This window comes from Mus caroli, chromosome 1 (genome assembly GCF_900094665.2).
Source record: "Mus caroli chromosome 1, CAROLI_EIJ_v1.1, whole genome shotgun sequence".
NCBI classification, from domain to species: Eukaryota; Metazoa; Chordata; class Mammalia; order Rodentia; family Muridae; genus Mus; species Mus caroli.
Genome location: NC_034570.1, coordinates 152,914,077 through 152,935,082, shown reverse-complemented (window position 1 = coordinate 152,935,082; position 21,006 = coordinate 152,914,077). Strand labels below are relative to the sequence as shown.

Genomic DNA, 21,006 nt, shown 5'->3' with positions numbered 1-21,006 from the left:
CAGGGGGAGGGTATAGGGAACTTTTGGTATAGCATTTGAAATGTATATAAAGAAAATATCTAATTTTTAAAAAGTATTTACTTGTCTATTATTTGATGTAGTATAAATTTGTTGAGGTCCTGTCAGTAGTCACTGGATAACTCTGGCGACTGGAGCCAACAAGGCTGTTCTCTTGCACTCACTGCAGCCTAGGAAAGAGACATCAGTCTTCCCAGTGAGAGCTGCAGCCTGCAGAAGTTAAAATGACATCACAGCTGCCCAATGTGGATGTTGGGAATCAAACCTGGGACATCCACAGGAGCTGAACAGGGTTTTAACTCCTAGGCTATCCTTTTAGCGTAAGACACAGTTTTAAACATGCCCTAAGTTAAGTGCCCGATAATTTTTTTCTCATTTCTTTTCTACTCTTTATCCTTTTCCCAACTCCTATAATATTTTGTAGTTTGCAAGTTATTGATTACTTCCTCTGCTAGAATCTCCTTTAAAGGAGGTGAAAGAACTTATAGATTTTTCTACTAAGTTTTCATGAAAAACAAAACAAAACAAAACAAAACAAAACAAAACGGATGATTGTCATAGCTAAGGAACAATATTCATGCAAGCTGATTTAGAAAACAGTAACACTAAACATCAAATCATGACTTCAAATTGCTTTCCCTTATTGGTGCTTCACTGGTATTACTGTGTGAGTGTGTGTGTGTGTGTGTATGAAAATCAGGTTTTTTGTTTTTTGTTTTTTGTTTTTTTTGAGTATCAGGAATTAAAAAAAAAATCTCTTGGAATAAAAAGAACAATAAAACCATCAAAACCAAAACAAGAACTTTACATAAAGGCCCCAATGGCCGTGTAAGGGAGACATTAAAACATTATAAATTTATGTGTTTCTATTTAGATATCTCATATATGAATTGATAGGTCCCAGTGAGCTTTTTCTTGTTCCTGGCCAATGCTTACCTTTTCCTTTTATTTAACAAAACTTTTCAAGAAATGGATCAGAACATTTATGGTCTGAGTCACAGATAATTTAGCCATCTATGCAACAAAGACATTTATCAAAATAAGGGTTGTTTACATTTTAATTTTATTCACACAATTCCAAATATGCTCAAGAATTTACAAGACAAAATTTTTCTTTTCTTACAAAAATATATACTCTCATTATCAAGGTATTTAATCTTAACTAGCCAGATAATATACAGGGCATAACTGATGAAATACGTTTTCATAAGACCCACAGCACTGAAGTGGCGGTACTGCTGAGGCAGAGCTTAGAGGAAGTATAAGGATCTCTAGCTTTTCTTTTGGAGGCAAGGAGCTCATGTAGTCCAGGCTAGCCTCAAACTATCTAATTAAAGAAAGATAATTTTGATATTCTGATCATCCTGCCTCTGCCTCTGAAATCCTGGGATTGCAGGCCTGTGTACCATACCATTTATGTAGTGAATACAGTTAAACACAGTATTTCCTATGTGCCAAGCATGAACACCCTACCAACTAACTTACTTTCCCAGACTAGGCTAGTTTTTTTAAACTTAATATATATCTTTTAGAGAAGATGTTTGCCACAAATACTTATGCTTTTACTAACCATGTCCACTTTTCCCAGCCCTGTGTTACTTAGGCCAGAGAAGGAAACCTTTTCTGAGTGTTCTTATGGTTAAAAACTATTTTTTTTTTCACAAAAACCGATAGGCTAAATCTAAAATCCATGTGGAAATACAAAAAACTCAAAATAACTGCATCACCTTTGCAAAACAACAGGAAAGTTGAAGAATCAACTTTTGATTTCAAGACTAATAAAGCTATAATAATCAGTAACGTGGCATTTGCATAATGATACATAGATTATGGGACTGGAGTTAAAAATGTACCTACACAGATATAGCTAAATGCTTTCCAATGAAGGTACAAAGGCAATTCAATGGTGATATGGTATTTTGTTTCAGCAAATGATACTGGATAAAGACATTAACAATGGAAAACACCCAAACTTCTACTCATATCTTGCAACATTAAAAAAAAAAGCAACTTGGCTATGTTTTCAGCTAATAATAAATTCTGGAAATTTATCCTGAAGATATTTGAGGGTCTTATTAAGTATACTGAAGATCTTTAGTTGCTTAGGTGGAATGCTGTTAATTGTGTATAAAATAGAAAATTAGAAGGGTGTATGTCTGTGTAAATGTATGTGTACAAGTATGTGTATGTGAATGTGTATGTATGTCTCTGTGTGTGTGTGTGTGTGTGTGTGTGTGTGTGTGTGTGTGTAAAACAGTTGAGGAATTAAGATATATTCAGCAACTTCCAGGAATGGTGGTGCCTTCCTTTAGTTCCAGTACTAAGGGAACAGAGATAGATTTCCAGCCAAGGCTACAGAGTAAGATTATATTTCAGTATCATATATCTATGCCCACCTCATTATCTTTGGAAATATTGTTGATTACAAGTATAAACTGTTCTGGTTTGATGGCTACTTGGTCTCATTAACTTTATTTCTTGCATCTAAGATGTTTTGGTGAGGTAGTGCTCTCACTTTTCAATCATTATAATTTCTGTTGTATTTTCTGTCTAAAACTCTGATTACTTATTTTCATGACAGTCTTACTTCACTTTTAAGCACTCTACAGATCTGACAGGTTACTTCCTGCATTGTTACGAAGCAGCACTGAACCCTTCGCTGCTGCTGAATTTGCACATTCGGTTATTCACGGATAGAGCTGCAATAACCTACTTCCTCAGGACCTTCCTCTTGATGGTTTCAGTTTTGAAATTTAGCTGATAACCGGGAAGAAGAAGAAAGACCCACAGGGAGCCAGAAACACAGACCGGCATAGTCCAACCCTCACAAGTGTGGGGGCATTGGCTTGCCTTTGTGCTTTAGTGTTCTTATTTTAGACTCAGGTCACACACCTTGTTGTGTTAGCTTTCTCAGTATAGAGTAAAATACAGTTAAAATGGGACTAGGGTTTAAAAAAAAATCAAAGCACTGTGGCTGGAGGAATGGCTCAATAATTAATAGTAGTGATTACTCCTGAAGAGGACTGGGAGTCCCACGGTGACAAACATTGGTTGTTAGCACGTTTGGCCTCTCTGTCAACTTTGTGAACATATTATCTTCTGACTGACCTTGAACGTTGTATCTGCCCAAGGCTCTTTCTGGAGTCATTTCATATTCTCTGTTGACAGCTATCACCACTCCGTGACTTCAGTCCATGTGGCTCTCACAGTCATGGCTCTTGGGCTAAAATGTCAGCCCTTATTGTCAGCCCTTATTCCTAACCAATTCCTTAAAAGTCTACCTGGATATTTCAAAGATAAATCAGTCACAATATACCAGAAGCCACATTTGAGACCATTTTCTTTTCATCTATAACCTGTAGCTTTGTTCCATATTTGTTGATTGATTCATTGATTTTATCAATCTGTTTATCCATCAATTCAGCAAATATATACAGATGGTGCCAAAGACATATTTCACTGGGAGGAGAGGACAAATAATACAGATAATGTTTCTGGTTCTCTTGGAGCTTATGTTGTAGTGGGTGAAGACACTGAATAGAAGCAAACAGACAAACCAAACCACTTTGCATAATGACCAAGTGTACCAAGAAGATAAATTGGATAAAGTGACATAGTGTGACTTCATTTATCTGGGCCAGGGAAGCCTCTGTAAAGGATTAATATTTTGGATGAGAAACAAATGACAGTAAGGAACCACATGTGAGTAGGTCTGTAGGAAGAGCATTCCTGAAAGGAGCAACTTGTAGAAAGGCCCTGATCTCCAGATGTTGGGTTTGAATGGATTGCGTGGAACAGGACTGGTATCAGGAAGATAATTAGGTCTTCTGTGTGTGTGTGTGTGTGTGTGTGTGTGTGTGTGTGTATGTGCATGCATGTATTCATTCATGTATGCACACATGTATATATGCACATATGTTTGTATGTATGCATGCATATATGCGTGCCAGTCAAGGAGGGAGGAGGAATGGGTTCAGAAGAAGCTTGGCGGCAGTGGAGTATGAGAAAACGTTTGGGAGAGAGCTGAGGAGAAGAAGGAGTGCATGCACGGCTCTAGCAGTGATTGGATGTGGATGTGGGACTGGAGAGGAACCTATGAATGGTGAGGGTGGGACAATGGAATTGGGAGTTGAGCTTTATGTAGAGTCATTAGTCCAGTGGAAAATGTCTACTATTAATATTATACATAGAAAAATATGGACATCAAGGGAGAGCTGAGGCTGGTGAAATGAATTTAGGACACACATACAGACAAACACACATCTGTGCACGTGTATATCATGTATACCTTTCCAAGGCTCTGAAATGAGATGAAATCAGCCAGTGGAAGGATTGCAATGACAAAGGTGGGAAAAAGTTCAAGAGGGAAGTCTTGGAATGCTGGCACCTAAGAGTGGGAAATGAAAGAACAGTGGGTTATGGACCAGGATCTAGAATAGTGAGCAGAGGAGGCAGAGTGGGAATAATAAAGTCAGGAGAAGAGAATGTCTAGAGGAAGAGGTGACAGTCCTGCCAGATGCTGTTGAAGCTTGCAATTAATTACCACTTCCCTTGGTGTGCTACTTACAGTTTTAGTATTTGCAGTGTGATTTAGCTCTTGTGTTTTGCATGGATATTAGAACTAGGAAATGAAGTTGATTTTTGTTATATTTTTAAAGTTTCCTGGGAGAGGGAGGAGAAGAAGAAAAGTAGCCCTTATCCCACCTGTTTAAGATAAGTTGCTGATTATTAGCTTGCAACGTTGTATAGTTGAGAAAGAATACTGCATACCCAGTCCCTTACCTGTGCCTATTTCTGTGAAGTGCTGCTCTTATTCTCATACCCCAGCACTACACCAGTTCTGCAGAGCCATTAAGCCCTGGTGTGTTGGCTCAGCTCCACCCAGACCCATGGAAACACAACTAGCGAGGCCACTGTTGAGTATGGAGGTGGCATTGCTATTAATCTTGAACCTGAATGCTATTCACCTGGCTTTGTTTCAGCCTTACCTTTCAGGGCTGAATATGCATCTTGGTTTTCTGAATTCATATCTGGTTCATTTTGGATCTTGAGTTCTGTTTCAGTTTCCTCCTTGCCCCCTCCCTATGCCACCCCACCCCCCTGTCCCAGGTCTCTATCACATCCTAGAGATGTGCCCGCCTCTGCCACCAACCGCTGATTTCCTTTTCTCTCCCCTGCTTTCCCTGTAACTGACCACCACCCCCCCCCGCCAATCTCCTCTCCTGCCCAGTTCTCTCTCTTCATTCCCCCTCCAACATCTAAATTTTTCATTTTTAAAACTGGCATTCCTCTAGGTATATGCAAATTAGATTCCTTTAGAGAAGGAGAAATTCCACAGATGTTCATTAACTATACCAGGCATCCAGGCATCAGGGAAGGACAGACACACACAATGTACTCCCCACCCCCGCCTTTGGGGAAATATGTTTAAAAACACAGTCATACAAAGGTACTCTTTACAACCAGAAAAGAAAGCTAATTGTGTCATGAATGCCTCTTGCTTATGTGGTGAACACATCCTATTTCCATGGAGCCCTTGGCTCAGAAAAGAGCATTATCAGAACATTTCAAAACTAAGGCTACAGATAAAATGCTGAACACCATGGATCTCGGAATAACGATTGATGAGTGGTTGTATACCGGTTCTCCATAACTGCTGCTTTCTAGTTAACCTTGAGTAATTGAAACATATACATGTTTTCCCTGCGGAGGGGGGCATATTGGAAACATTTAAACTCTTATGGCGCTGCTGGGCTTTTCTCAGATGGTTGGAACCATGCCCAGGCATACACAGCCTCCCCCTCCCCCACACCGTTTGTCAGTTGTTTAACCTACCATAATCTGTTCTCCCCTACTGGTCAAAATGACAGTGCTAATTGTACTAAAAACCGAAAAGAGCCATGGCTCTGTTTTCACAAATGCTCTTCCATTGTTAGTCTTATCTGCTATAAAATGAGTCTTATTGTTGCTTTAGCACAGGCTGTTCTACCATTAGGAAAACACGAAAGGTATTTTAAACTACGGGTTCTGCTTTGTGAAGCTAAAGACATACTGCCCCAAATTAGAATCTCATGATGCGTTCCCAGGGTTTCAGGCTTATGCACACCAGTCTCCATCCTTTATCTCCGCTCGTGGCTCAGATATTGGATGTACTGTTCAGATCGATCCTGGGCTGAAGCCTAGCATTGTTGGAGAAAGAGACTATTTCATGGGACTGCCTTTGGAGCAAAAAGAACACGGGGGTATGGGAGGGGTGTCACAAGAGGAGCCCATCACTGGAGCCTGTGATTTTCTATGAGAACGCATCTCAGAATCACAAAATGAGATTGTACCTTCAAGCAGAAGAGATTCCCACTGTAAACAAGTTACAGCAGGTACACGCTCACCAGGCCTTAAAAAGTCTCACCCTTCAGTGCCTCAAAAGCCTGTTCTATGGAGTTCAGCGTAGAATCAGTGCTAGAATTCCTACAAACCTTTTCTTCCTGAGTCACCGGTGTGTTAGTTTTGTGACAACCCTCCCTGAGCTTTTCATGTATTTGGAGTTTAGACAGCAGGAGGATAACCATGATCCTTTAGGCTGTGCACTGCTTGTAAAGATTTACTTGAGAACTGTGACGCCTTATGGTGGCTGTTACGATGTTGATCATACCAGTGGTCAAGTGCACAAAAACGTTTACTCCCCCTCTGCTCTCCACTTACACGTGGGCTTCCTGCTAGGCACAGACATCCTTTAACCGTCCTGGATTTGCTGCTAGAGGAACTCAGCTGTCGAACAGTCTAACCCTATGGCTATGAGCTACAGTTATGAGAACTGTGTTTTTCTAGTAAGAAAGTGGGATGCATGTCTGTCATTTCTCACCATATGGTTAGACACAGAGGGGTCCAGACCCGTGAGTCTCCGGTTGAGTAGAGGATAGACTATAGGCTACTTCTCTCTGTCATCTAGGGTTTGCTGGGTTTAACTGAATATTGCAAATGGCAAACCATCAGTTTTTCCCCATCCTGTAAGATTTGACTTTATAGGAAGATCCCCATCCTGCCCGGCAGATCTGAGCCCAGAGGTAGATATGGGTTAAGCCCAAATCGCCATGCTTGCTGCGGTTATTTTGGTTACTCATTTAGTCCTCCTACAGCTCACTGCTGCATGGGCTTTCTCTTTCGCTCTTTCTATAACTTACATTGTAGTAGAAATACTATTACTGTACAATTAGTAAACAATGAAAATATATGCAAGTATTTTTATTTTTCAATTTAGTTTTGTTTTTAGTTCTAAGTTTTATTTTTATTTTGTATGTATGAATATTTTTGCCTGCATACATGTACATGCAACGTCAATGCCTGTAGAAGCCAGGAGAAGGCACTGATACATGAGTTTCCATGTGTGCGCCTGGAACTGAACCCAGGTCCTCTGTACAAGCAGTAAGTGTGCTTAACTACTCAGCCATCTCTCTAGCCCATAAACCAATCCAAACCAAACTGAACCGAACCAAACTGAACCAAACCAAACCAAACATTTATTTTACATTTATTTCATAGTGTGTTCTTGTATGTTTGCATTTTTTGTGTGTTCTTGTGTGTTTGTATTTTTTGCGTGTTTTTGCGTGAGTGTGCGTGTGTGTGTGTGTGTGTGTGTGTGTGTGAGAGAGAGAGAGAGAGAGAGAGAGAATATAATTTGAGGATATAGGCCCTCCTCTACTGTAAGGGTTCCAGAATCAAACTCAGGTCATGAGCCTTAGCATCGCTGAGCCATCTCACTGTCTCTCATGTCAACCCCCCACCCCCACCCCCCATCAGCCTCACTCCAACCTGCTGTTTCTTTCCACTTTACGGATGAGCTGCTGGGGTTGTCTTGTTCTTTCTGGCCTCTCACTGCCTCTTCCCTGAGACACAGCTTCAGCATCTCCTGCTTCTTGCTTTTACATTGTCACCTCTCCTGTAACGCGCGACACAAGCTGTCAGTGTTCACCTGTGAACACGCTGTTTGTTTGCATGTATCCCAGGGGCCTCTCTTGACTTCACATTCTGTCCCAGACTCAGGCCACACTTCTCTTACTTTCACAACAAAACTCCTTAACAGCGCTGCTGATCATCCGTCTCTACTTCCCGGCTTCTCGCTTTCCTATAATCCCAACTGAGTTATCCTTTCTCCCACACCTCCACTGTGACTGACTTCTTACTAATGTCCTGAAGGACCTGGACGGTCTTCACCTTTCTATTGGACTTCAGCTCACCTCTCCTGAGTTTTCTCTCAGCCCTCCACCTGTTTCCGATTACCACACCGGGGCCCAGTGCCCTGAGCCTTTCTTTCTGAATATAACGAGTTCCAAATATATATGTTTATCTAGCTCAGACTTCTCCCTGCATGACAGACTCTAGGAATGTAGCCCCAGAGGCATTTCTGTGCTAATTAGAAAAAGCTACCTTGTTGTTTTGGCTGCAAGCACTTGGCTGCCATCTTCTGGGGGAGTCTGCAGCGTCCACACACACTGGATTAAACTGAACCAACTGAATTGGTACAACCCTCATCGGGAGTAGATGCCCTGTGTGTGTGTGTGTGTGGTGTATGTGGTGTGTGTGTGTGTGTAGTGTATGTGTGTGTGGTGTATGTGTGTGTGTGCATGCATGTGCATGCTCACCTGCAGCTCAGTGAGTTCCCACCTTAGACTCCTCATTTCTGCCTCCTTCCCCATCCTGTCCCAGGCCCTTCCTTCCAGTTTCTTCTACTTCAGAATTCTTCTGATTGCTGAGGTGGATTCCTGTGAAGCCACTGTTAGCACCCTCCTCTCCTGCAGCCCAATGGGAACCAATCAGTAGATCATCTTCTCTTCCCTTCAGAGTATGTTAGAATTCAACCATTTCTCAACTCTTTGGTGTCCAAGAGCTGCTCCAAGCCCCTTCTACTATTACTTGGATTATTATAGCATCCGCTTCCTCTAGCTTCCCATTGTGTCCCTTAACCCAGCATCCAGTGCCACTCATTTCAATGTCATCATATTTTCTCCCTAGCCCCTGTTCCTCTGTAGTCTACATCATCACTCAGGGTAAACACAAAGTCCCCTAGAATGAATGGCTCTCCATCATCTGAGCCTGTTCCTACCTCCAACCACAGCAGCCTTCATTCTCCTCTCCAGCAAGCCCAGCATGCCGTAACTGCAATCACTCTGTCTAAATGCTCTTACAGACAGAGATAGCTTGCTCCCTCCTGTTCTTCAGTTGTTGTTCAAATGCCACTTTATCATATCAAAGAAGTCTCAAACAAAATATTGCTCCAGAATTCCCCACAATATCCAGCCCCTGTCTTTCCAGCCCCCCCCCTGTCTTTCCAGCCCCCCTGTCTTTCCAGCCCCCCATGTCTTTCCAGCCCCCCTGTCTTTCATTGTCTCTGCCACTCTTGCCAACTGGCAGGCACACAGGTACACATTGCTACCACATAGCTTCATTACATAGTGGCCTTGCGAGCGATGGTTTTCTCCCCACTCTGTTAAGCCTCAGTTTCTGCAAGTAGATTTTAAAGAGGAGTCTTCAGTTAACGAAGTATAAATAAAGACATCGCAGAATCCATTTGTGGGACACAAAGGTTTCTGATAATCCTGCACGCAGAAACTCTCCAAGTTCTAGGATAAAGGTATTTTCTGGAGTCCAGAAGTGAATTTAAATCTAAATTGGCAACCTCAGTGATTTTATAACCTTCTGGAAGGACATCGGCTGGGTTCCTGAAGAAAGAGCGAGTAGGTGCCATCTAGTGGTGACCAAGGAAACCCGCTTTGTGCTACACAAATTGTCATTAGTAAGTTTTTATTAATTTAACTGACAAGTTGACACAATTGTGTAATATATTATAAACATAGTCAATCCTTCTGGCTCTCTTTTATCCCCCCTCATACGCCTAAAGACATTACTCTTCTCAACCAGTCCCTTGTACTTTTGTGACTTATTATCACATGAAGGTCCTGTACAACTACCCCAGCTGCTATGCTTCACGACTCCATCAACCACACCATATCCAGAAGACAGTGTTTTATAGAACCTCTTCCCCCCCTCCCCCGCCCAGGTCTTATGGACTTCCCTCCCCTTTTCCATGATGCGCCCTCGGTCTTAGAGGGTGTGACACAGGGCCAAGCAGTCAACAGTCATTTATTTATTCTCTGCAGTTTGACCAGTTATTCTATTCAGATTTACTAACAGATGAAGATGTGGCCACATGAGAGACCCTAGGAGCTTCTTATAGTAACAGTTAGCACAGTGGCAGGTGCTCAGGTGTGCGTTTTCCAAGGATTATACCAGAGTGGAATATAGAGAGTTTTATTTTATTTTATTTTTAAATTACTTTCTACTTATCCACTGTGCTTGGGGGATCAAACTCAGGGCCTTGCTCATGCTCAACACCCATACATCACTGAACTAGATATGAACCATTTCTCATATTAATATTATTTATTTATTTGAAATCTGATTTTTTTTTCTTCTTCCTGTTCGTGGGCCTTATACTTACCTTCAAATGCTCACATTCCTGCAAGTGAAAGGATAATGATATGAAGGCCCCATCTCCTGGTACTGTAGGAAAAACAAAGTGATCTCTTCAGGACAGATGCCAAAGCTCTGTAAACCATTACTGGGTGTCTACCAACATCTAGAAGATGCACCCCCTGAGCTAGCTTGGGATTCTGCAGAGAGCAGGACTGATTGTCATATGGAGAACCTAACGAGGACAGAAATTCTGTCGACACATCTTGACAGGAAAGACAGCAATTCTGCTAGGTTGTGATTGTCACTCTAGCATTTGGGAAGCAAGGTCATTTCAAAATATTGGTGGCTTGAAGCAGAACTCCTTAGTCTCCTTCAGGAGTCCTTGTTTCACTCCCCTTGCTGGGGAGGAGATGGGAGCTGTCTGTCTGCTGTTAGAAGATGGGAACAGTGGTCAGATAAGCAAGGGCAGGTGATGAGAGCCCCAGGAAGGAGGTGACCTCTGAGAGAAGACATTCAGATTAGTCCCTGGTCTTCCCCACTTGCCAGACTTTTGTCATTCAGCACAAGAAGGCAATGGTTGAAACAATGGAATAAGAGAAGGAAACGGACATTATGTAAGCATAAAGAATTATTTTCCAATTAAAACTGATTTTTAAGTCCTCAAATAAGAGGTTACATCTTTAGTTCACCCTCAGTGAATGGTTCCAGACAGAAGCCTCTGCCAGGGATCTGTTGATGTAATTAAGACTCTGATTTATTCTTTCTTCATATACGGCATGAACTTCTTCCCACACTTCAGTTGTTCCCGCTCCACTTCCTGTCCTTTCCCACGTGTATCTAGCTCTGCATGTCCTAGCATTTTAAGTGCAGACTCATACCTCCTCCACAAAGCCTGTGTTAGCTTTATATTCTCCGTGGTTTCTCAAGGCAATGCTAAGGTGCTTGATAAAGAGGGACCACATTCTAAAACAACATCCCCGTTGATTTTGGCCAGTTTTATTAGATGGATCTTCAATGTCTCTGGCAAAAAATGTAGAAAAGATGTCTATCCTTGGCTTAAGTATCCACTGGGCTCAAGATGCTCAGCCTTATTATATGTTTGATGGAATATTTCTTCAGCTTGGAGAGATGAAAATATCTTCCAAGATTTGTTTAGTGTTACAATTCTTGTAAAGTTTTGTTTTCACAGATATCTTCAGAAGTGGGTATCAAAACTGATGGTATAGCAGCTGGAAAGTGTTGGCATGCCCTTGTAATTCCAGTGCTTAGGAGGCTGAGGCAGGAGTTTGAGACCATCTTGGGCTACATAGCAAATTTTTGACCAGCTTGGACTATATAGCCAGACATTGTTTCAAAAAATATGAAATGAAAATAAATTAAAACAAAACAAAAACAAAAAAACCCCAAAACAAACAAAAAAAAAGCCAAACAACCAAACAACCCTTTTTTTGTTATTTATTTTTTTTTTGGAAAGAATTCTTTCTTCTACCTACATAATAGATTTTTTTTGACTGTAGGCAAATATTTTTGATATAATACTTTGTCTATTTTTTTCCTGAGAAAACTTCTACATATGCAAACTGATATGGTATTTTGAATAGTATGTTGCTAAATCTAAAATACTACATTTAAAAAGAGTTGAGCAAATACTGTTTCTAAGTCACCTTGCTCCTGAAGTTGTGTTTGTGTAACAGACTTCCATCCTAAGGGGATGGTGATGTTGAAAGAGGAGATGTCAGTAGTACAGTGTTAGTGGGGAGGCCTTGTGTGCACTCCAGATCTAATAGCAGGGTGCCATGTTTTGTTTGATCTATCATTTAGGCAGCCACAATTATGTCTAACCATTTGTTAGGCTTGATGGTGCAGGGACTTCTTCTTCTTTTTTTTTTATTAGGTATTTTCCTCATTTACATTTCCAATGCTATCCCAAAAGTCCCCAATACACACCCCCCACTCCCCTACCCACCCATTCCCATTTTTTTTTTTTTTTTTTTTTTTTTGGCCCTGGCGTTCCCCTGTACTGGGGCATATAAAGTTTGCGTGTCCAATGGGCCTCTCTTTCCAGTGATGGCCGACTAGGCCATCTTTTGATACATATGCAGCTAGAGTCAAGAGCTCTGGGGTACTGGTTAGTTCATAATGTTGTTCCACCTATAGGGTTGCAGATCCCTTTAGCTCCTTGGGTACTTTCTCTAGCTCCTCCATTGGGGGCCCTGTGATCCATCCAAAAGCTGACTGTGAGCATCCACTTCTGTGTTTGCTAGGCCCCGGCATTGTCTCACAAGAGACAGCTATATCTGGGACCTTTCAGCAAAATCTTGCTAGTGTATGCAATAGTATCAGCTTTTGGAAGCTGATTATGGGATGGATCCCTGGATATGGCAGTCTTTAGATGGTCCATCCTTTCATCACAGCTCCAAACTTTACTGCTTGTGGACGTTGTACATCGTGGTGCGGAGCCTAGTGCGCACCACGATGTACAACGTCCACAAGCAGTGAGTTCCTTTGTGATTGGGTTACCTCACTCAGGATGATGCCCTCCAGGTCCATCCATTTGCCTAGGAATTTCATAAATTCATTCCTTTTAATAGCTGAGCAGTACTCCATTGTGTAAATGTTCCACATTTTCTGTATCCATTCCTCTGTTGAGGGGCATCTGGGTTCTTTCCAGCTTCTGGCTATTATAAATAAGGCTGCTATGAACATAGTGGAGCATGTGTCCTTCTTACCGGTTGGGACATCTTCTGGATATATGCCCAGGAGAGGTATTGCTGGATCCTCTGGTAGTATTATGTCCAATTTTCTGAGGAACCGCCAAACTGATTTCCAGAGTGGTTGTACAAGCTTGCAATCCCACCAACAATGAAGGAGTGTTCCTCTTTCTCCACATCCTCGCCAGCATCGGTGCAGGGACTTCTTATAGGACTTAACTGTTACACAACAAATTAGCAAATTTGCCATTTTTTAGGGCATCATTATTCTTAGTAACTGCTGAGTTGTTTTGATAGCTGAGGAACAACATTGGTAATTTGATTTTTACTTAAATAAGGCATTGGTTTTTTTATGTAATCCTGACATAAATGCATGCATATCTCAGGGTTTTTTTTTGTTTGTTTGTTTTAGAATATGCCGAGTTTCTACATTGCAAAGGAAAAAAATTTACAGATTTTGATGAAGTTCGACATGAGATCGAAGCAGAAACAGACCGAGTAACAGGAGTGAATAAAGGCATCTCTTCTATACCCATTAACCTCCGAGTCTACTCTCCCCACGGTAAGGGCGACTGCTCAGTGCAAACGATTCTCCGCAAGCCGTTTTCATTAGACCGATTCATGTTCATTGCAGAGCACGCAAACAATGCCCGAGTCCCTGAGATATCTGTTAATGCCTGCCATACAGTTCAAAGAGCTCAGACTATCTAGAGAGAGACAGGAAGGGGCTGACAATATTGTCTGTTGAAGTAGTAAGCCGACCCCCGGCTTACATGTACGGGGTATTTCTGGAAGGCAGGCTGGGGCTGAAAGAGAGACTAGAAAATAATGAGGCCAAGACAAATTTTTCTCTGATCAAAGCTCACGAGTTTACTAAGAGACTGTGCTTATAAGGGGGAAGGCCCATCCGCCCCGCCAGTCTATTCTTGGTGCCTGGAGCCATCCTGTAGGTGATGTGCAGGATAGGATGTGTCTCCCGCATGTCTCAAGGGTCTCTCAGCAGGTAGTAGAGTCTCAGAGAAGAGCAGTGGTAGTTGACATAACAATATAGCCATCTAAATCAGAAGGCTACACCCTAGGTGATCTCATAATCAGTGGCAGCAAAGTCTGAATCAGCCTGCTTCAAGACTAGGGGAGGCTATAATTGTCATTGACTTGGGAATTGAAAAAGAATCCCTTTATTTTTATTATAAACTTCCAGAAAGCAGATATTGCAGGGTGGGCAACTGCAAACTTCTTTTTTGTTGTTTTTTTTGTTTTTTTGTTTTTTGCTTTTTGTTTGTTTGTTTTTTTTTTTTTTTTTTTTCGAGCCAGGGTTTCCCTGTATAACCCTGGCTGTCTTGGAACTCACTTTGTAGACCAGGCTGGCCTCGAACTCAGAAACCCACCTGCTTCTGCCTCCCAAGTGCTGGGATTAAAGGTGTGCGCCATCACCGCCCGGCTTTGCAAACTTCTTTTTCAATTATTGCTATCTTCATTCTATGCTCAAAACATTTAGAAGAATGTGGCTGAGTCCTTTCCAGTTGCTCTCCCTGTACTGCTTTTGTATTTTTACTTATTTCATTCCCGAGGAACCAAGTGTGATTTCTATCCCTAGAATGTTTGCATGAATTCCCATAAGGCCTCAGTACGCACACAAAGGAGACAGTAGTCAGGTTGGCCCGGAGTCATCTTGCCATCAACTGCTTTACAGCTCACTTGTTCCTCTTAAAGCAACACAAATGGCCCACAGCTTCCACAGAGGCAAAGTGGCCAACCCTCTGCAAATAGCACATGATACCTTAGAAGGGACGGGCTATTGTTACCCTGGAAAGATTTGTACCACTTGTAGACAAGCCTGGCAGACAGCATATGCATTTATTGTTCGGTGTTTTAATTATAGCTGCCTCGTTATGGCAGCTAGGGTATGAAAGCTCTCTCAGCAAACCGGTAGGCATGTAAATCAATGCTGCTCAGATTATGTTAAGATGAACGTCTGGCTTAGCACAATCATGTAAAAATAGAGAAAACTAGCACACACATTTTATACTCCATGCTTTCCCTTCTCCGCCCTTGTGATGGAGTCATTCACATATATAATATATAAAGCTGAGCTGAGTGGCAGATGACAGTCACCTGCAGTGTCTCTTAGACCACCTTGTGGGTGTCTTTTGGACTATGGGTATTGGTAAGACACTCCCATTCTTTCCCACAGTGTTAAATCTAACGCTAATCGACCTACCTGGAATTACGAAAGTGCCTGTGGGAGACCAGCCGCCGGATATTGAGTATCAGATCAGAGATATGATTATGCAGTTCATCACAAGGGAGAACTGTCTGATTTTGGCTGTCACACCAGCCAACACCGATCTTGCGAACTCGGATGCACTGAAGCTAGCCAAAGAAGTTGATCCTCAAGGTGAGTATATATGACTATTCCCAGATGAAAGAATCATTGCAAGAATCCAAGAGTTTTGGTCATATGCCCAGGTAGCCCAGATTCTCATGACTTGATTTCTGCAAGGTCAGTGTTGGTAGATATCTTATATTTTGGATGCTGGTAGAAGAATAACTAGGAAAACAGTCAAACACTACATAATTAAAAATAACATTAAATGAAAGCCAGGAACATAGACACTGTCAAACCTCACGGAGTGTTTAGTTTTAAGGGTTAATAAAATAAACTCTGCAACGGAAGGATTATGCTTACTTAGTTATTGTGGGAGTTTAACAAATGTCCTGATGAGAACACTTTCTACTGCCTTTTGTTTACTGTTCATTGAAAGCAGGAGATATCAACAATAACAAAACGGATAACAGGTTATTTAGTTTGTATTTGTTTGGCATATTTTTAACATCAGGGACTTTTTTTTTCTTGTCATTTGTAGATCAGAATCCAGAAAAATCTCTTCCTTGTGCTGCTGTTTTAATTTTTCCCTTCTCTGAGTTGAGAAATGACCATCTTCAAAGACCCCAGCTGCACACCCTGATGTGTGTGTGTGTGTGTGTGTGTGTGTGTGTGTGCTCTTTCAACATGGAGATGTGTGGTCCGCAATCCTAGGACTTTCAAGTTTTGCTCTGGTTAATCCTCCCCTTTTATTTATTGTCTTTGATTTTTAAATTCTTACCGTGTCTTCTCTCCTCTGAACTGTTCTTCTAACGTACACCCTTAGGTCTTTTTGTACTTCATACTTGCATGATTTATTCAATTAGATCTTCTCCTCTAATTAGTTTTTCATTTGTGATATTTCTGAGGTTCCAAGAGCATTTTCTTATTTTATGCATGTTATTTTTATGTTTTACAAATAGCAGATTGCTCTTGTTTTCACTAGTGCAGTGATTAAGGATTTTAATTAGAACCTTTTCATATTCTTCTTTTATGATGCACTTAATCTTAGAGTGCATTGTTTTCTGGTGGCCTTTGTCTCAGATGCTAGAGGCCTTTGTCAAATATGTGATGACTTTCTCCCACCTGTTCCTTGCTAAGGGCAAAACACTGAAGAGCTGATGCATGTACAGGATTGGAATCCATTGGTTAGAAGACTTTACATACAGCAACTGGGCTGTGACCTGATCACTTTTGTTAGTAGAATTTCCAAGCTACTAGAATGGATATCCTCTCTTAACCTAGCCTATGGTAGACTATGTATCCAATGTATTTAAATCCAAGAGCAAGATTGCACCAGTAGGATGGAAGGAAAGTAATCTTTATCACTAGGTATAATACATAGACTTTATTAATCTCTCTGATTTCATATGACATTTCCTAAGGTCCGAGTCTGAAGACCACCTGATTCAGCTGCTTTTGAAAGCAATTGAGCACTCTACTGAGGTTGAAGCAAGGTAGCTGTGCATTATAGAAGGTGGAGATAGGGTCTGGAGCTCTACTAGTATCCTGTATGAAGCACCTCTGCTATTTTCAACTCTGTCTATGTCCCTGGGACTCCAGTGCTGGGGCTTTCCCCAAGTTCTGAAATAATAATTGGCTTCTTTCTGTCTGGCTTTCCCCATCATCCTTGAGATGAAGGCTTAGAACAATGCAGATGAAGGCTATCAGTACTCAGATAAGGGCCTACACCAGGACTCCCTCTGTAGTACCAGTGACCCAGGAAAGTTATCTTGTAGATACAGACTGCAATGTAGCTATTAAAATGATACTATACTGTGCTTTTCCACAGGCATTTAGTCCCCAGGAGGCAAGGCTATAGTTGTAGAGTTAGGGCACAGATAGTCTTTCTACAGTTGACTGTAGTGTCATTAGTTCCCGAGCAATCCACATGTAATCAAACCAGATAAAGCTTCCTGCACAAGTGCAGATGAAACCATACCTAGTCCCTGACTCCTCCTTTATTCTACCTTGACCTTCATCCTCTTGACACTTATTCTTTTCTGATACAGACTCTGTATACAGGTGGTAGCAATTTGTATTATTCTTTCTGCCATCCTCATGATTCACACAAATCTAGTAAAGGAAAACACAATGACAAATTAAATGTTCCCTGTGTTGTTGCTGGGCTACATATTCCATAAATGTTTGTTAGGTCTAGTTAGGTTTTGGGTTTTAGGATTGTTTAGATTTGCTATTTTCTTGTTGATCTTCTTCTGTGTGGTGTTCTCTTATAGAGAGGGTGGCATTCAAGTCTCCATTATTGTTGAATCATCTATTATTTTTCTTTATGTTAGTGTCCTCCCAGGGGAGGGTTGTTAATGTTTTTAGATGCATTTCTAATAGTCATTTCTTCTTAATCTTTTATCACCACGTGATGCCCTTGAGAAACATCTATTTTGTTTCATGTTGGTGACCTTCCAATTCTCATGTGGCTGATGCTTGAGTGGCATACCCTCTCCATTCCTTACATTCAACTGTTTTAGTCATTTTGAAACCAAATATGTCTATTGTAGACAGTATGCAGTTGGATCACATATTTGATTTCTTTAAACAAACATAGCTTCCTTTATACATTAAACACACTATATTAGTCAGGGCTCTGTAGTGCCCCAGAACTGATGGAATGTTTCTGTAGATTCAGGGAAATTAATGAACTGACTTACAGTCTGCAGTACAACTAACCCAACAGTGGCCATCTGTGAATGGGAAGTCCAAGGATCTGGTAGCTGCTCAGATCCGTGAGGCTAGGTATTTCAGCTGGTTTTCTATAGGAGCTGGAATCTTGAAGAAGTAGGTTCCAACAGATGTGCTGCAAATAAGCACAAGCAGGCAGAGAAGAAGAAAACCCTCCTTCTTCCATTGTCTGATATCTTCAGGAATAATTTCTATTAATTTTGGTTATTTTCATTTATATGAGTCATAATTTCTTCATATATATTTTTATTGTTGTTGAGTAGTGTGTTTGGGCAGATTCTGCCCACACTGCCACTCATGTTCCTCCCCCAACCCAAGATATTTTTCTTTTTACAGATGTTGTTACTTGCTTGGTTAGCACTTTTCCTGAACCAACATTCTCTGCTGTATGCAGTCTTGCTCAGTTCCCTTCACAGATGGCTAATCACTCTACAGCAAGTTCTTTACAGCAGAGTGAACAGTTCTCTCAGCATTTACCGAAGACTCGTTGTATATGGCACTAATGCTCCAAATTTACAGATCCACCTTCATCTTCACTTTCTGCTAATACAGAGCCCAAGTAGATGAAAATTTAGGGTTCTCCTATGCCGATTCTGATTATGCTTATGCATAAACATTTAAAGGCCTTTGTGAATTTCTCATTTCAAACTTTTCTTTTTTCTTTTTTCTTTTTTTGCTTCGATGTTTCTTTGTCACATTTGTTCTCACTGCCTGAAGCAGCTACAGTTTTAAATAATTGCCACTGATTATTTTTGACAAATACTCCCTGGGGTAGAGGTTTTTCACACCATGTAGGCTCTCAGTCAGGTTAAATAAGGAAGAGCTACAGGGAGAGCAGCTTTTAGGGAATTGTTCTATAGGTTAAATAATAATAATTGTTTTACAGATCATAATTTTGGTACTCTCCAGGCCCATCTGCTTTGTCCAGACTCACCAGGAAGCCAGTTTTTACCCTGGTGGCAGAGGTTGGATGAAGATGAATAGAGATCAGGGAGCTGGAGAGGGCAGCAGGACAGGTCAATATACCACCCAGCCTGTTGTTTTTATTGAGATTAATCTGTTTTTCTGGGATGAATGCCCTTCAGATCATTGCAAGCCTGTCTTTAATTATGCAGTTTTGAAAAAGTTGATTTTGGCATTTTTGGCCATGTTCTTACTCAGTGCTTCAGGGAAAATGGCCTTTTCAAAGGTATTTACTCCAGCATTCCCACAGACATCCTTCACGCTGCACAATTGCTGTAGCCAGCAACTTTCCATGTGAACGCCTCTGAGTTACATGGTGAGGACAGTCTAGCTGTGACATCTGTTCCCGTTGGCCCTCAGGGTTGATTTGCCTGGTCTCGCCTCAGCATGCCACATATATCTTTTCTAAAAATTTTCCCTTGGCCAACTAAAAATGTTGACCTATTTAGACCACAAGGGATTATTCTCTATTCAAGTGTATATGAACTAAAATTATATTCACCAAGACACCAAATTATACAGATTCTTTTTTTTTTTGAGAGTAGTCTATTATAGAAGTTCTACTTTCTACTAAATCAAGAATACTTGACATAGAGAAGCCATTTTCATCAAAGTATGACTGAAGGGTATCCAAACATGTAGTTGGTTGGAAAGTTTATATTGAAAAGTTAATTATAAATTATGTGCATTATTCTGTTTAAAACGGACACATCTAGAAAAGAAACAGGCTAAATAGTATGCATATTTCAGGTGTTACTAAGGATCTTGAGACAAGAGTGGGTTTAGGATAGGGCCATAATGGCAATGACTTATATCCTTATAGACAAACAAAGAGTAAGATATTTGAGACACAGAGAGGCAGGGAAGAAGGTCATGTGGAGATGAAGATGGGGATTGAGTTATGGTTGACACAAGCAAGAGAACAACTGATGCCAAGACAAGTTGGAAGAGTCAAGGAAAGATCCTTCCCTTGATGTAATAAATAGTTCATCTCAACCGGGGGTTTTTACCGCACCTTTGATCATCTAGTTCTCAAATAAAGAACATAAAATGCTTATATGAATAATAAACTTTTAAAGCACTAGAGCTGGGCAGATTTGTATCCTCTATGCTCTTATGTCTATTTCCTTGCCAACATGACTTGCCATGTTCTGCCCATGCTGCTCTTACTCTGACTAGCCAGCCTTCGTGGCCAACCCTCATGACTGATCCCTTTACCACGTTGGTATCTTCTTCTCTCTCCACTTTCTCACTCCTCTCCTTGTGTGGCCCTGCCTCAGACCCCAAACCAGGGGTATCAAAACCCTGCCTATCTCTCTTCTGCCCAGCTATAGGCTGTAGGCATCTTTATTCAACCAATAGTTTTAAATTAAGGAGCAAGGTCACGCAGCATCACTTGGTGTACCTGAAGATCTTCTCATCCCTGGGGGCAGCAGACTTTGGGGCCAGTGTAGAGCATCACAATCCATAGCAACAGAGCAAATTAGCACCCCCTAGAGACTTTGGAGGGAATGTAGCATTACTGGCATCTTGACTTTTGACTTAAGTTTTCTAGAATTGCGGGACAACAAATTCTTGTTGTTTTAAGTCACCAGTTTGTTACAACAGGCCTAACAGATAGATTCAGGTAATATCTAGAGTCTTGAGCTTTCAGTTGTGATAATTTAGGGTGCAAATGTATTTAGGAAAAAAAAAAAAAGAGGAGAGCCAGAGAAGGAGCCTGGAAGACCTCTAGTGACAGGAGAGAAATAGAAGTCATGGAGAAGTGACAGAGAACCAAGTAGG

General features: G+C 41.1%; 1 protein-coding gene across 6 annotated transcripts in view; it reads left to right on the top strand.

Moving 5' to 3' along the window:
• Dnm3 (dynamin 3) overlaps positions 1-21,006 on the top strand; it is a 462,213-nt gene that overhangs the window by 105,722 nt on the left and 335,485 nt on the right. For all 6 annotated transcript variants that reach the window (XM_029478106.1, XM_029478097.1, XM_029478095.1 and 3 more), the window contains exons 3-4: positions 13,609-13,758; positions 15,391-15,594. In XM_029478106.1, coding sequence (XP_029333966.1) covers positions 13,609-13,758; positions 15,391-15,594 — 354 coding nt within the window. The remainder of the gene's footprint in view (positions 1-13,608; positions 13,759-15,390; positions 15,595-21,006) is intronic.